Source organism: Lindgomyces ingoldianus (genome assembly GCF_010093535.1).
Source record: "Lindgomyces ingoldianus strain ATCC 200398 unplaced genomic scaffold BDR25scaffold_88, whole genome shotgun sequence".
In the NCBI taxonomy this organism is placed as follows: domain Eukaryota; kingdom Fungi; phylum Ascomycota; class Dothideomycetes; order Pleosporales; family Lindgomycetaceae; genus Lindgomyces; species Lindgomyces ingoldianus.
In genome coordinates this window covers 45,910-61,078 of record NW_022985249.1, presented here as the reverse complement: position 1 = coordinate 61,078, position 15,169 = coordinate 45,910, and the positions used below count along the sequence as shown (strand labels likewise).

Genomic DNA, 15,169 nt, shown 5'->3' with positions numbered 1-15,169 from the left:
AGGTGTTATGATCGAACATCGCAACGTCGTTCGCCTTGTGAAGAACAGTAACGTAGTCAACAGACAGCCGCGTACAGCTCGAATAGCACACTTGTCAAACCTTGCTTTCGATGCTTCGACGTGGGAAATATACGCAGCATTGCTGAACGGTGGAACGATAGTCTGCATTGACTACTTCACTACCTTAGATACTCAAGCCTTGAGCAAGGTTTTCATGCAAGAGAAGATCCGTGGAGCAATGTTCCCACCTGCGTTACTCAAGCAGTGTCTGGCTACAGCACCATCATCCATGCTGAGCGGTCTCGATGTCCTATTCGCTGCCGGCGACCGATTGGATGGCCAAGATGCAGTCAAGGCTCAGGCTCATGTCCCACAAGGAGTATATAATGCCTATGGCCCTACCGAGAATGCAGTCCTCAGTACCATTTACAACGTACGCCCCAAAGATCAATTCGTCGGCAGCGTCCCAATTGGCCGCCCTGTCAGCAACTCAGGCGCTTATGTTATGGATGCACAGCAGCAGCTTGTCTCCATTGGAGTAATGGGCGAGCTAGTAGTGACAGGTGACGGCCTCTCTCGGGGATATACCGATCCAAAACTCAATATCGGTCGCATGGCTGAAGTCACGATTGATGGCCAACGAGTCAGGGCCTACTGTACAGGTGATCGCGTAAGAGTTCGACCAAGGGATGGCCAAATCGAATTCTTTGGGCGGATGGACTTCCAGATCAAGGTTCGCGGTCACCGCGTTGAGCCTGCTGAGATAGAGAATGCTATGCTCGGCTGCGACGAAGTCGACGATGCCGCTATCGTTATCCGCCATGAAGAGGGACAAGAGCCGGAAATGTTCGGTTTCATTACAGCCGGCCAAAGTGGCCTCACAGGACAAGCTACAAATGGTTCTCCAAATGATTCAGCAGAGCGATTTGGAAGGCAGCTTGAGAAGGAGGTGCACAAGCGACTACAAGCAACACTCCCACCCTACATGGTCCCTGCACAGATCAGAGCTCTCCCCCAGATGCCGGTCAATGCTAACGGCAAGGTTGACCGAAGAGAGCTTTCTCGTCAAGTTGATGAACTGCCAACGCGTGAGGAGGAACGTCCACGCATGCTTCCGCAGAACGACGCGGAAACCATACTCTACGAGGAGCTCAACTACCTGCTAGGAAGAGACTTCGACATGGGTGACGATTTCTTCGAGCTAGGCGGACACTCCTTGACAGCTATGAAGCTTGCGACGCGTCTCGGCCAACGGCTCAACGCCAGCGTGGCGGTCAAGGATATCTTCGATTACCCCATCCTCACAGATCTTGCAGCGGCAATCCAACAAGGCACTAGCCCACACCGCGCCATTGTCCCGATGGGGTATAGCGGACCTGTAGAACAGTCGTTTGCGCAAGGTCGTCTTTGGTTCCTTGATCAACTTAATGTCAAAGCGATGTGGTACATTATCCCGCTAGCAACCCGCCTGCGTGGTCCGCTCAATGTCGACGCACTAAACGCTGCTCTTCAGGCTCTTGAACAGCGACATGAGACCTTGAGAACTACTTTTGAGGAGCACAGTGGCATTGGTGCCCAAGTCGTCCACGCGCGTCGCTCTGGAGGTCTCCGCATTGTCGACGCTTCTACTTATACCAAGGCTGAGGTGCTCGACGCAGTGAAGGCAGAGCAGACAAGACCATTCGATCTTGCGGTTGAACCAGGCTGGAGGGTCTGTCTACTACGAATCGGCGAGAGCGACAACATTCTATCTGTCGTAATGCACCACATCATCTCTGACGGCTGGTCAGTGGATGTCCTCCGTCGAGAACTAGACGTGTTCTACACCGCTGCACTCCGCGGGGAGCGTGGTGAGGAGTTGTCATCGCAGATCCCGGCGCTCCCAATTCAATACCGCGACTTCGCATTGTGGCAGAAGCAAGCGGACCAAGTTGCTGAGCAGCAGAGGCAGCTTGGCTACTGGACAAAGCAGCTCACTGACAGTACCCCAGCTGAGTTTCTATGCGACAAGCCACGACCCGACGTACTCTCCGGCCAAGCAGGTGTTGCTCCAGTTTTCATCACAGGGGGCCTATATGAGAGCTTGCAGGCTTACTGCCGTGCTCAGCAAGTGACACCTTTCGTCGTCCTGCTGGCGGCCTTCCGTGCCACTCACTATAGGCTCACCGGCACCGAGGATGCTACTATAGGTACTCCTATCGCTAATAGGAACCGCCCAGAGCTCGAAAACCTCATCGGATTCTTCGTCAATACCCAAGCCATGCGTATTACTATTACCGAGGAGTCCTTTGAAGGCCTTGTGCAGCAGGTGCGCCATACAGCGACAGAAGCATTTGCCAATCAAGATATACCTTTCGAACAGCTCGTCTCAGCCCTGCTACCAGGACGGCGTGACGCATCTCGCAATCCCCTCGTCCAGGTCACTTTCGCTGTGCATTCCCAACGAGATCTGGGACGGCTTCGGTTTGAGGGCGTGCAGGGCGAGTTAATACCTATTGCATTAACTACCAGATTCGACTTGGAGTTCCATCTCTTCCAGGAAGAGAATTGTCTAAGTGGTAACGTGCTCTACGCTTCTGAGCTGTTTGAAGCCGCAACGGTTGAGAGTATGCTTAGTGTCTTCCACGAAGTCCTGCGACGAGGCCTTGACAACCCAGAGACGCCTATCGGGACGCTTCCACTTACAGACGGCGTCTCGCAGCTGCGTAACGAAGGGTTACTTAAGGAACCAAAGACGGACTATCCGCGTGAATCTAGTATAGTCGACGTTTTCCGCGAGCAGGTGGCCCTCTATCCAAATGCGTTAGCGGTCAAGGACTCGTCAACCGAATTGACGTACACTGAGCTTGACCGATACTCTGATGACCTGGCTGGCTGGCTATGTAGGCGAAAGATGGCTCCCGAGACTCTAGTCGGAGTCCTATCAACGCGTTCCTGCCAAACAATTACAGCCTTCCTTGGTATCCTCAAGGCTGGTCTTGCGTACCTCCCTCTCGACATTAATGTCCCTACCGCCCGGATTGAGACCATTCTTAGAGCTGTCTCTGGCCACAAGCTCGCCCTCCTTGGTACTGACATTCGGCGTCCGGACATCATGCTACCGGATGTTGAGATGGTACTGATTGCTGAGACCTTGGGACATGCAGGTACCACTACAACGATCCTGCCGACGCCCTCTTCCACCAGCCTCGCTTACGTCATCTTCACATCAGGCTCAACAGGCAAACCGAAAGGTGTCATGGTGGAGCATCGAGGTATCGTCCGCCTGGTCAAGAATAGTGACGTGCAAGAAATGATGGCACCGTCGTCACGTGTCGCCCATTTAACAACTATCGCTTTCGACATCGCTACGTGGGAGATATTCTCAGCGCTCCTGAATGGCGGGTCTCTTGTCTGCGTAGACTACTTGACGACGCTAGACAGTAGAGCGCTTGGTGCGTTATTCAACCAGGAGAAGATTAATGTTTCTATGTTTTCATCAATGCTGCTCAAACAATGTCTCGCAAGCTATCCAGACTGTCTTCACGGCTTGAAGGTTCTATTCGTTGGCGCAGACCGTGTTGATAGTCGGGACGCTCTCCAAGCACAAGCTCTTGTCGATGGTGGAGCTGGAGGAGTCTACGACTCGTACGGACCGACAGAAAACGCAGTTGTCAGCACTCTATATAAAATCGACAGGCACGATCCATATGTCAATGGCGTACCAATCGGCCAAGCCATGAGCAACTCAGGTGCCTACATTATGGACGCGCACCTACAGCTTGTCTCAACTGGTGTCATGGGCGAACTTGTGGTAACAGGTGATGGTCTAGCGCGTGGATACACAGACTCGGCTCTAGATCTCAACAGATTTGTCGACATTACTATCGAGGGTCAAAAGGTTCGAGCATACCGCACAGGCGACAGAGTCCGATACAGGCCAATGGATGGCCAGATTGAGTTCTTTGGCCGTCTAGATCAGCAAGTCAAGATTCGCGGCTACCGTGTTGAGTTAGCTGAAGTTGAGCACGCTATCCTTAGCCATGACATTGTTAGCGACGCCGCCGTTGTAGTACGCTATGACCAAGAAGATACCGGAGTGGAGATGGTCGGGTTCGTTACAAAGCGCGGCGACGACACGCAAAAGCAAGACAATACTGCCACTGCCAACAGTCACTTAGAAGGGTGGCAAGAGCATTTTGAAAAGAGTCGATATGCGGATATTTACAATATCGATCGCTCGAGCATCGGTCGTGACTTCATGGGATGGACTTCGATGTACGATGGAGAAGACATTCCTAAGGATGAAATGAATGAATGGCTTGATGATACTATTCAACAGATCCTAGACGGACAGGCTGCGGGCCATGTCCTTGAGGTCGGCAGTGGTACAGGTATGATCCTGTTCAATCTTGGTGACGGCCTACAGCAATACGTTGGTATTGATCCCTCGGCTGCGGCTGCCTCTTTCGTCCGCGACATGGCGCAATCCGTGCCAGATCTGGCAGACCGAGTCGACATGCAAGTTGGTGGAGCGACTGACGCTGGTTGTCTGAAGGGTCTCCAGTCAGAGCTTGTTATCGTCAACTCTGTGGCACAATATTTCCCTTCACCAGAGTATTTGATGGAGGCTGTAGACACGCTAGTTGGGCTTCCTGGTGTACGAAGGATCTTCTTCGGTGACATCAGATCTTATACTCTCAACACAGAGTTCCTCGTGTCAAGAGCTCTACACACGCTCGGCAATAAGGCGTCAAAGGATGAGGTACGACAGAAGATTGCAGAAATTGGGGAACGAGAGGAAGAGCTATTGATTGATCCTGCGTTCTTCACCCAGCTGACAAGTCGTCTGGCTGACCGGGTGTCGCATGTCGAGATCCTACCGAAGATGATGAGGGCTACTAACGAACTCAGCGCGTACCGATACGCGGCTGTCATACACGTTCATGAGACGGCAGATCAGGCGCCAGCTGTACATCCAATCGCAGCTGACGTCTGGCACGACTATCACGTGTCGAAGATGGACCGTAGCTCTCTTCTTAGCCTTCTGCAGAGCTCTCCCAGCAACCAACCCATTGCTATCAGCAACATTCCGTACAGCAAGACAATCCTAGAACGTTGCCTGGTCGAGTCCCTCGAAGAATACAACGAAACTACACAAAACTGGATAGCAGCCGCTCGCGAAAAGGCCGAACGCTGTCCTGCCCTCTCTGCCGCTGACCTAGTTGAGCTTGGAAAAGAAGCGGGCTTACGAGTTAAGCTCAGCTGGGCTCGTCAACGATCTCAGAACGGCGCTGTCGATGCAGTGTTCCACAACTACCAATCACGACATGATGGAGGCCGTGTGCTCATCCAATTCCCTGCCGATGACGCCAATCAAGTGCCGAACTCACGCACAAATCGGCCGCTCCAAGGACTACAGAGTCGTCGGGTTGAAGCGCAAGTTCGGGACCGTCTACAGATCTTGCTACCTGGCTATATGGTGCCAAGCCGCATCGTGGTGCTGGACCAGATGCCCTTCAATTCTAATCGTAAGGTGGACAGAAAGGAGCTCGCCAAGAGAGCTAAGACAGTGACCAAGAGCAGGCTATCTCGGGAGCGCGTGACCCCACGCAACGAGATGGAAAGCCTGCTCTGTGAGGAGTTTACTAACGTTTTAGGAGTGGCGGTCAGCGTCACGGAAAATTTCTTTGAGCTTGGTGGACATTCCCTCATGGCGACGAAGCTCGCATCGAGTCTCGGCCGGCGCTTGAATACCAGCCTGTCTGTGAGAGATATTTTCAGCAATCCTGTCCTCGCCGATCTTGCCTCGGAGCTATCGCTCAAGCTGAGAGCGAATGGAGAGGCGGAAGCATCCGCTTCGGTACAAGCAGACAGCGCTCCCTTCGAGCTCCTTCAGGCGGGTGACCGCTCGGACTTCGTGCAGAATGAGATCACTCCACAACTAGGAGATCGTTCGGCCAAGGTTCTTGACGTCTACCCTCCTACTCAGGTTCAGAAACGGTTCTTGCATGATCCAACAACAGGAAATCCACGAGTCCCTCCGGTCTTTATCATCGACTTCCCTTCCGATACGGATTGCGAGAGGTTAGCCAGCAGCTGTGGGGCCCTTGTGCAGCATTTCGACATCTTCCGCACTACTTTCGTATCCGTCAAAGGCACGCTGCATCAAGTGGTTCTAGAAAACCTTGCTGTCCCGATCGAGGTAATTGAAACGGATAGCGATATCACAAGTGCGACCCGCTCGGTAGTAGACATGGATCTCAAGCAACCCCTCCGCCTTGGACAATCACTACTTCGCATCGCCATTCTCAAGCGACAGCAATCAACGGTGCGAGTAATACTTCGGATGTCACACGCTTTGTACGATGGCTTGAGCTTCGAGCACATTGTACTCTCCCTACACGCCCTCCACAACGGCAACACACTTGCAACGCCGTCAAGATTCGCCAGCTACATCCAGCACATGGTACAAAGCCGTGCACTCGGCTATAACTACTGGAGCTCCGTCCTACAACACTCCTCAATGAGCATCATCCCAGACGTGCGACGCAATCTCGAAAACGCGCCCAGACTCAGCGGAACCTACATCGTGGAGAAGACCATCCCATCGCCCTTCCTAGCTAGATACAAAATCACGCCAGCCACAGTCTTCACAACAGCTTGTGCCATCATGCTAGCAAAGGAAACCGGATCCACCGACCTCCTCTTCGGCCGCGTTGTATCCGGACGGCAGAACCTACCGAGCACGTCGCAGAACATCGTCGGCCCTTGCACCAACGAAGTCCCTGTGCGGGTCCTCATCGACGAGAATGCCACGCTAGGAGATGTCCTTCAGAACGTCCAATCACAGTACGTCGACAGCCTGCCCTTTGAAACCCTGGGCTTCGACGATCTGAAGGGCAACTGCACAGACTGGCCCGCTTCAACAACAGATTTCGGCGCTTGCACCACATTCCAAAACTACGAGATGCGACCTCAAAGCCAGATTCATGGCCAAAGCATCCGACTCGATGGGTTTTCGCGCCATGATGACGAGGAGGAGGCTAAGGAGGGCGCCGATGGCTTGACGAGGATGGTGTTGCGCGAGTCGCCGCTGCATAATGTGGAGATCACGGGTATTCCGGAGGCGGAGAGCTCTAGGTTGAGGGTCATTGTGAATGGGAATTTGGGGAGGTTTGAGGAGAAGACGGTGGAGCGGATTTTGGAGGAGCTTTGTAGTGCGTTGGCGCTTTTGACGGGGAGTGAGCGGGTGCTGATGGGTGATGCGCTTGCGAAGGTTTGAGCGAGAGGTTGAGTGGGGCGGCGATGACTTTCATTTGTTGGGGGTTTCATATAGCGTTCGGAATGCTTCGAGCGAGAGACTGGGTAGTTAAGATTATCGCTTTCGTTAACTAGTGCTCTTATACAGCGCATGTATGTCAGAGTTATCTAGTCTAAAAAGTTCGCCTTTGTAGATTACAACCTTCTTTTGCGTGTCGATGAAGTTAGTTTTAAGGCTCGATTAGCAGCTTAATTGCTATTCTATGCTAGTACTTTGTTTGCTAGTCTCTAGTTTTTATAACTGCCTTGATTCTTTTTAACATTAAATTAATTAGCGTCTTTATAAGATCTTAGGGTACAGCTTGCTAAGCTTCCTTAGCAGCCTTAATAAAAGCCTCTCTATTAGCTCCCTCTAGTCCCTAGCTCTCTAACTTAAGGTGCAATTTACAGATATTCTTCTTAAGTGCCTACTATAGGTGTTTCATTAGATTAAGATCTAGCAAGTAGAGTAGCTACTAAAGCACGTTAATGTCTATAGCATTTAGCCACAGAGTAGTGTTATAGGCAGTGTGTATTAGTGCGTTGTCTATGTAATAGAGAGTGTATTTAGCTAAGATACGCTATAGACCTTCTTCTAAAGTCTAGATATACAAGCGTAGGCTGTAACTATTCTGTGCAGTTTGTAGATCTCTCTCTATTGCAACAAGTTTAGATTAGCTGTTATACTAGAAGCAGTTCTAGAACATTTGCACTATGCCTTTACTTATATCTACCTTCTTAATTATCTTATAATCCTACTTCGATGTTAACGTACAGAAGACCTATACTTGCTTATAGCTCTTTTCTCTCTCTGTTAACACCTTATTAAAATAGGTTAACATACTTTACAGGCAAGTTGCTTACACACCTAAGTTGCTTACTTTTACTAAGACCTTACTAAACTACTTTTTTTACACTAATACATTTCTAGCAACACTACTTAGACATGCTAAAAGAATGTTAGATATAGCTTACACTTTAAGCTTTTAAATAAAACATAAAACTCTTAAAGAAACATGCTGCAGCTATATATAAAGTTTTTTAAAAAATAATAAAAAACTATAGCACTAGATAACTTTTATAAGCTAATTTTATAGCTAACTTATAAAGGCTAAGTAATAATAAAAAGTAGGTAATTATTAAGACTATACTTAAGCTATATAACGTACCTAACAGGTTGGCCGGCCACACGGGTTGGCCGGCCACTTTTGCTAAGCCCCTACTAAAACCACCCTATTCTCTCGCAAAACAGCCCACTTTAGCCCTGTATAAAGTAATATAACACAAGATATTATTTAGAGTCTACTTTTACTACTTACTTATATGTACGTAAGTTATACCTAGTCTAATTACACTACCTGCATTGCCTTTAACTTAGCTTACCTCCTTTAGCGCGCACCTGCGTCTTTAGCTTCTTCCTATTACTACACGCTTTAAACTCCTTTAGAGCAGTTAGACAAGCCCTATCCTTAACTATTAAAGTCTTTTCTGCCTAAATCTGCTTCCTTTTATGTAATCTACATTATGTAGCAGCCTTATTTGCTGCTTAAAGCTCTGTAATTTTATAGCCTACTTTATTATATTAATGCCCTAGATAACTGTTGTCTACTTTCTATTACTTTACTATATTACCTTTAGCTGTTCTTATCTCTTTAAAGCTGTAATAACTGCTCTAGTTAATATCTAGCCTATTATAAAGCCTAACTTATTAAAGTTATACCTGTCTTTATCCTAGATACTGTACTTAGCTTTTATGTTAGCTACTAGGCAAAACTAGCCCTAGATAACCTCTAGATCTTTATAAAGCACTCTTTTATAATTATACTTATAATTAAACTTTATTATAAACTTAGGGCAGTGCTTAACCTACATACTAGTCTAGTTTAAGCTAACCTAGCCTAGATTACGCTTTATAGGTAAGGAATTAGCTATATTAGCTACAGCTGTAAGCCTAAGGGGAAATCTGCGTGTAATAAGCTTAAGTATGTACTTAACAACTACCTTCTTTTTAAGCTTAGTTAGATTTCTTAATTTAGGCTAGCATTCTACTTGTAAAGGCTGTCTAGCGCGTTAATTGCTTAGTGTTGTGTAAAAGACATTATAGATAGCTACAGCGCGTTATAAGAAGAGTTTTAAGTCTTATTTAAAAGCCTAAAGAGCAAGCTGTATCTAACGTTCTTTAGAAGATTTAATCTAGTGTTGTTGTTAAGGCATTATGTAGATAGGTAGAGTTTAGTGGGGGCTTGGCAAAAGTGGCCGGCCAACCTGTGTGGCCGGCCAACCCGTTAGGTACATTACATAAGAATTTTCCCCTTAGATAGCATTTATAGCTAATATAGCTAATTTTTTACATGCTAAGTGTAATTTAGGCTATATTAGCATAAACTAGCCTAGTATATTTATAAAGTGTTATTTAAAGCTTAAAGTAAACTTTTAAGCGTAAGTATAGTTAAAAGATATTTAGCTAATTATAAAGCCTGTCTTACTAAAGTTGTACATGTTATTATCCTAGATGCTATACTTAGCTTTAATATTCTCTATAAGGCTAAACCTGCTTTAAATTACCTTAGGACTTTTATAAAAAGCTCTTTTATAGTTATACTTACGCTTAAATGTTACTTTAAGCTCTAAATAACACTTTATAAATGTACTAGGCTAGTTTATATAAACATAGCCTAGATTACACTTAGCGCGCAAAGAATTAGCTATATTAGCTATAAATGCTATTTAAGGGGAAATTCCTTGCGCATATAGCTTAAGTATAGTCTTAATAATTACCTGCTTTTTTTTATTGCCTAGCCTTTATAATTTAGCTATAGAATTAGCTTGTAAATGTTGTCTAGCGCTATAGTTATTTATTATTTTTTATAAAACTTTATATATAGCTACAGCATGTTTTTTTAAGAGTTTTATATCTTATTTAAAAGCTTAAAGTATAAGCTGTATCTAATGTTCTTTTAGCGCGTCTAAGTAGTGTTGTAGAGAATGCATTAGTGTAAGAAAAGTAGTTTAGTAGAGTCTTAGCAAAAGTAAGCAACTTAGGTGTGTAAGCAACTTGCCTGTGAAGTACGTTATTTAAAAGCTAATAACTTTAGTAACACTTAATAAAAGATACAAGTAAAAAAGTAGTATTATAGTAGTATATTTATACTATTAGATAAAGTTAGAAAACTAAGTAAAAAAAAGATTAAAAGTAAAAGTAGAAGTATATTATAAATTAAGTAAGTTCTTACTAAAATATAAAATAGTATTAATGCTTAACTATTAATTTATTAGTGTTGTTATGTAAATTAATCTACTAAATACTTTATATATTTAAAAAAATACTAGAATAGGTATTAAACTAAATATTAGCCTTTGAAATTATAACATTATAATAGTAATAGTAGTAGTAATAGTAGTATATAAAGTAGTTTTTTTTTCTAGAGGCGTTCCCTTTCTAGAACCCTCTCTATACATAGGCAAAGCTTAAAATAGCAAGAGGTATATAATTGTAGTAGATATAGTAATATATAAAGTAGTATATAAAGTAGCTTTTCTTCTAGAGGCATTACCCCCCTAGAACGCTCTCTATACGTAGAGCCACTTGCAACACAACTAATATCTGCTAGAGATTGCTGCCTGTTGCTGTAATCTACTGTAGTTTGCTGTAATTTGCTATAGTTTGGCGCAATCTGCTGCAATTTGCTGCAATTTACTTTATGGCTTTCCTAATGCTGCTAGGTAATCTCTTACTAATACCTCTAGGCATTAGCCTATTATATTTAAACGGCAGTTGAAGAAGCAAAACTAGCGGTTGTGCAAACAAAACAGTTAAGGGATCTGTAACAGCAGCAAGAGGAACCTTATCCTAGAAGCTATTATCTATAGAAGTAAGTAGGTGAATAGTTGCAGGCGGTGCGGGAGGCTGTGGTGGTTCATGATAGAGTCTTTGCGGCGACAGAGAGGCAGAGGCAGAGGCAGCGCCAGAGCTCCCCAGTACCCCGAGAAATTCCTGCAGAGGCAACAAACTACACAAGCTGCAGCATACGTGGCAGTATTAGGCGGTGAAAGGAACAGGCGCAACGCTAGAGACTGCAAGGTGTAAAGAAGAGGAAGACTGTTGCAGGAGCAAGAACGTGTTGGAGGCGGGAGCGCGACAAGCTAGGGCTAGAATGCGTTCCCTTAATTAAAGCTAATAATTAACTAATTTCTAGATAACTAATCATAAATTTGCATAAACTTTAAGATCCTAAAGAGGGAATTTTGCTAAACCTAATTAGGGCTGACAATTAGCCGGCTGTTATTTGCTCTTAAGATTGCTTCACTCGCAAGCTCGCTCCGCAATAAAGTTGTAAGTAGCTAAAAGCTATAATTAGGGATGTATAGGTGTAGAGTAAAGAATTTTTAAATTCGCAATTAGTTTTTTCCCTTCATCAGCTAACAGTCCGCCGTACCCTTGTATACTACCAAACGCTAAGATCGCTTGCGTCGATTACCCAAGTGCACTTAATCACTCGGGTCATCTAGATAGGCTCGAAATCCCTCACCAGACCCTAAGAGATCCAGTCTGTCCAATTCCTTGACGATCGAGTTGGGTTCGGGATGTCGTCGATGTTCGAGCTGCACCGTGTCGAGCCGCACCAAAAGGTGGAGTGAGGACGCCACAAGCCACAGCGGCCGATTGAGGATTATATTCGCGACGTAGTGAGCCCAGCCTGATTCACACTCTAATCAGTAACCCAACAGGAGACATTGGTCGCATGATTCAGAACGTCATGAGGAGACGCGCCAGCAAAAGTCGTTCCAGAGTGATCAGGAAATCTCTAAAACGGGTCCATGTCGCCGAGATGAATCTCCACGATGATGTCCGACCCACAAGATGATCTACCTTCAGACCTTCACACTGCTTTTGCTTGTCTCTTCGATATCCTCTACTCCGATATGCGGCTCCTTGATTACGTATCGTCAGTATACCGACATTCTGGAACATGCACCCCCTTGTTTCCGAGAAGGCTGTGTTCTCGGCAACCACTCTACTCTATCATCGAATTGCCCGACGGGACATCCATGCTCAGAATTATGGGCAAGCATCTCAAAGCACGCAAGCTTAGATTGGTGTGCCTCGCCATCATGCCAGGACGACAAAGCATGCCGAACACACGGTTGGCCTATCATCAACTCTACACGCTTGTGCCAGTCCCAACCGGATGACTGGATGTATATCAGCGGCGAATGCTGTGCTTCAGGAAACGAACCTTTCGATATTGCCCGGTGGATCAAAAGACACTGTACTCAGGAATGGAGAGCTAACTTTACGTACTTTGGAGGCATGGCACGCGACGACTGGCTGGAGTACATATTACCTTGGAACTGGACAATCCATTACGACGACTCCACTGGAGGAGTTCGCAGAACCCCGAAATGCCACCGTCCTTCATACTATCTTAAGCTTTTTGCGCTAGAAAGTCTAGCTATCTTTCTCGCCCTGATATCCATTCCGTACATCCAATTGTTCTTCCACTATTCGGGGAAGTGGCACTTCACACTTCCAATCCTTAGGTCCTTGAACGATTCAGAGGCTCTGGAATTGGTCCAGCGATGTATCTTGTCTATCAAATGGCTCTGGAATGAGTACTTGAAGGTCTACATAACTTGGCCTTTGGAGCAACTATGGAATTGCCTCACGTGTAAACCTTGTCGTGAATCTAGCACGTCCAGCTCTGCCACGAAGGATGTCGTGCAGGCTTTATCGGTTGCTTTTGTTTGGGCTGGACTGAGTGCAGGAGTTACTATTTACAATGCGTTTCATATAAAGACAAGACCAGGATTTGAAAACATCCATCCTTGGCGACTCGCTTTTCTTTGGTTTGCTCGTCCCAATTTCTCTTGGACTACCTGTATCATTGGACTATTTAATCGGAAACGGCTGGTAGAATATCTGGAAAGAAAGAGTACCAAGAAGAATGACCTCTACGTGGTCGGGCTATGGACTAAGGTCGCATACAGCGCAGCGATCAGTGAACTGCTCATGGAGATGCTGGGGGCGTACTCCTTAGTACGAACGACACATATCGGCCGTATCCGAGAGTTCTACATCTCACACCACCTGTACCAGTACTACCGAGGACACGCAGCCCGCCGCATGTACAATGGTGCGTTGGTCTGGGCAATTACTGTGCCTATCCTCTTCGCCTTCTGGGTCTTGGCAGCTCTAAGGTTTGGGAAGTCCGTGAGGAGATTCGAAAAAGCTACGAACCCCAGCGAAGATTTAAAGAATAAACGGAAAGAGAATAGGAAAAAGTTTTGGCGCAAGATGGGCTCTACATTTTGCGGCTTAACCGAAGACCAAGAGAAAGACACGACCGCCGTCCCGAAGCCAGGTGCTCGGCTCGTGAAGATGGCCCGAAAAGACTCATCCTCCTTTCCTTACCGTCTGCCAAACGGTGCTCGAAGATTCTTCAGCAAGTACATCATCCCAGGTCATGTAAGACGATGGTTTGGTATGATCATTCCGGACGGAAAGGTGCGCACCTGGATCCGGCGCCATTTGTTAAGAGCGCCCCTCGGCGATAGCATGCAGCGCTCACTGTCACGTAAAAAGAGTATTCGTACGCATACAGAAAGGTGTGACTCCTCAAGTCTTCTCCAATATCAGGAAGAAATGAATACTCAACCGGAACTGGAAATGGCTCCCATTTCTGGAACGAATGCTCGGCCCGATTCACCTCACAGGCCAAGCTTCTACCTGTTAGACCCAGCTCCTCAGTCTCGCGACATTATATCTTCATCTAGTTATCTGACCGACCTTCCCCGAGAGGGTTTTCGTACCGCGAATTCTCATGAGAGCAACGTATTCCTCTCTGCCGAAGAGAGTGCTAGAGATCCAACTACAAGTGATAGACTGCATCCCGAGGCTTTGCAACCTAGAGCCTTTAGACGAACGCGTGCAAGGCCGATCGCAGACTACTCGGCCTATGACACGATTGCCATCGATGAAGAACTAGTTATCGATAATGTTTCAGACCAAAGAAAAATTGGCCAAGGTCACAGCTTACGCCCTACCGACCCATTCACTGACCCGAAAAATGTAGTATCTGGGAGTGGCGCGTCCCAGACTGGCATTGCCATTGCACCGCAAAACACCTCCTATGTTCATGAAACACCATCAATCCGAGACAATTATGATCCGAAACAGCCCAGGCTGACCCCTCGACAAACAACGTCGCTTCTTACTTGGTTCGTCGAAGAAGTATTGGACCCATGGGAGGCAGATCGCCGAGAGGAGATGAAGAGGTACCCGCATAGATGGCAGCGGGACACCATCCGTCTCAAGTGGATGTACTTGGCTCTTATTCTAGGTCTTACCTCCTACGTCAGCCAGTGGATGTTCTGGGAAGGGTTTGTTAACGTGGCGGGAGAAAAGTGAGAGACCTCCTTTTCTGCATTAGAAATTGCTCTTCCTTCATTAACAAGGATACAGGTATTGTCCGCCCGGGATTACGGATATTACGACGAATTGGGTTCTTACAGCTTTTGCAGGGGTGGCGACTCTTTTCGTTGGCAACGCATAGATTATTTGAGGCGTATCTTGCAGCTCTGAACTGCGCAGACGTGTCCAAATCAAATGCAACTTCTTGGGTAATACTATTGATTCTTAATCGATTCGGTCACATGCAACCCTTGCTACCTCCTCACAGGTACTGCGGAACTTCCCATATCGAGTATCCAGACCTGCTTCACTTTGCTTTCCCCAATTGGAGAGATATCCCATTCCGGTGGTCTCACGAGACGTGATCAAAGCCTTCCCTGCTTATATCTCACTGGTCAATCCGGATTTGGCGTAGTGGAGTGAGAACGCCTCAAGCCACAATTGCCGAATTTGGACGACGTTAGCGACGATGCATTC

General features: G+C 46.6%; 2 protein-coding genes across 2 annotated transcripts; both read left to right on the top strand.

Annotated features, from left to right (window-relative positions):
• Positions 1-1,108: 1,108 nt before the first annotated feature.
• BDR25DRAFT_248851 (aureobasidin A1 biosynthesis complex) lies at positions 1,109-7,264 on the top strand (the record flags this gene model as incomplete). Its single annotated transcript, XM_033685990.1, has 1 exon — positions 1,109-7,264. The coding sequence occupies one exon, from the start codon at positions 1,109-1,111 to the stop codon at positions 7,262-7,264; it is 6,156 nt and encodes a 2,051-aa protein (XP_033539409.1).
• Positions 7,265-12,124: 4,860 nt separating this feature from the next.
• On the top strand, positions 12,125-14,855 carry BDR25DRAFT_127717 (uncharacterized protein). The gene is made up of 2 exons (XM_033683786.1): positions 12,125-14,743; positions 14,803-14,855. The coding sequence occupies exon 1, from the start codon at positions 12,143-12,145 to the stop codon at positions 14,687-14,689; it is 2,547 nt and encodes an 848-aa protein (XP_033539408.1). The 5' UTR covers positions 12,125-12,142; the 3' UTR covers positions 14,690-14,743; positions 14,803-14,855.
• The last annotated feature ends 314 nt before the right edge of the window (positions 14,856-15,169 follow it).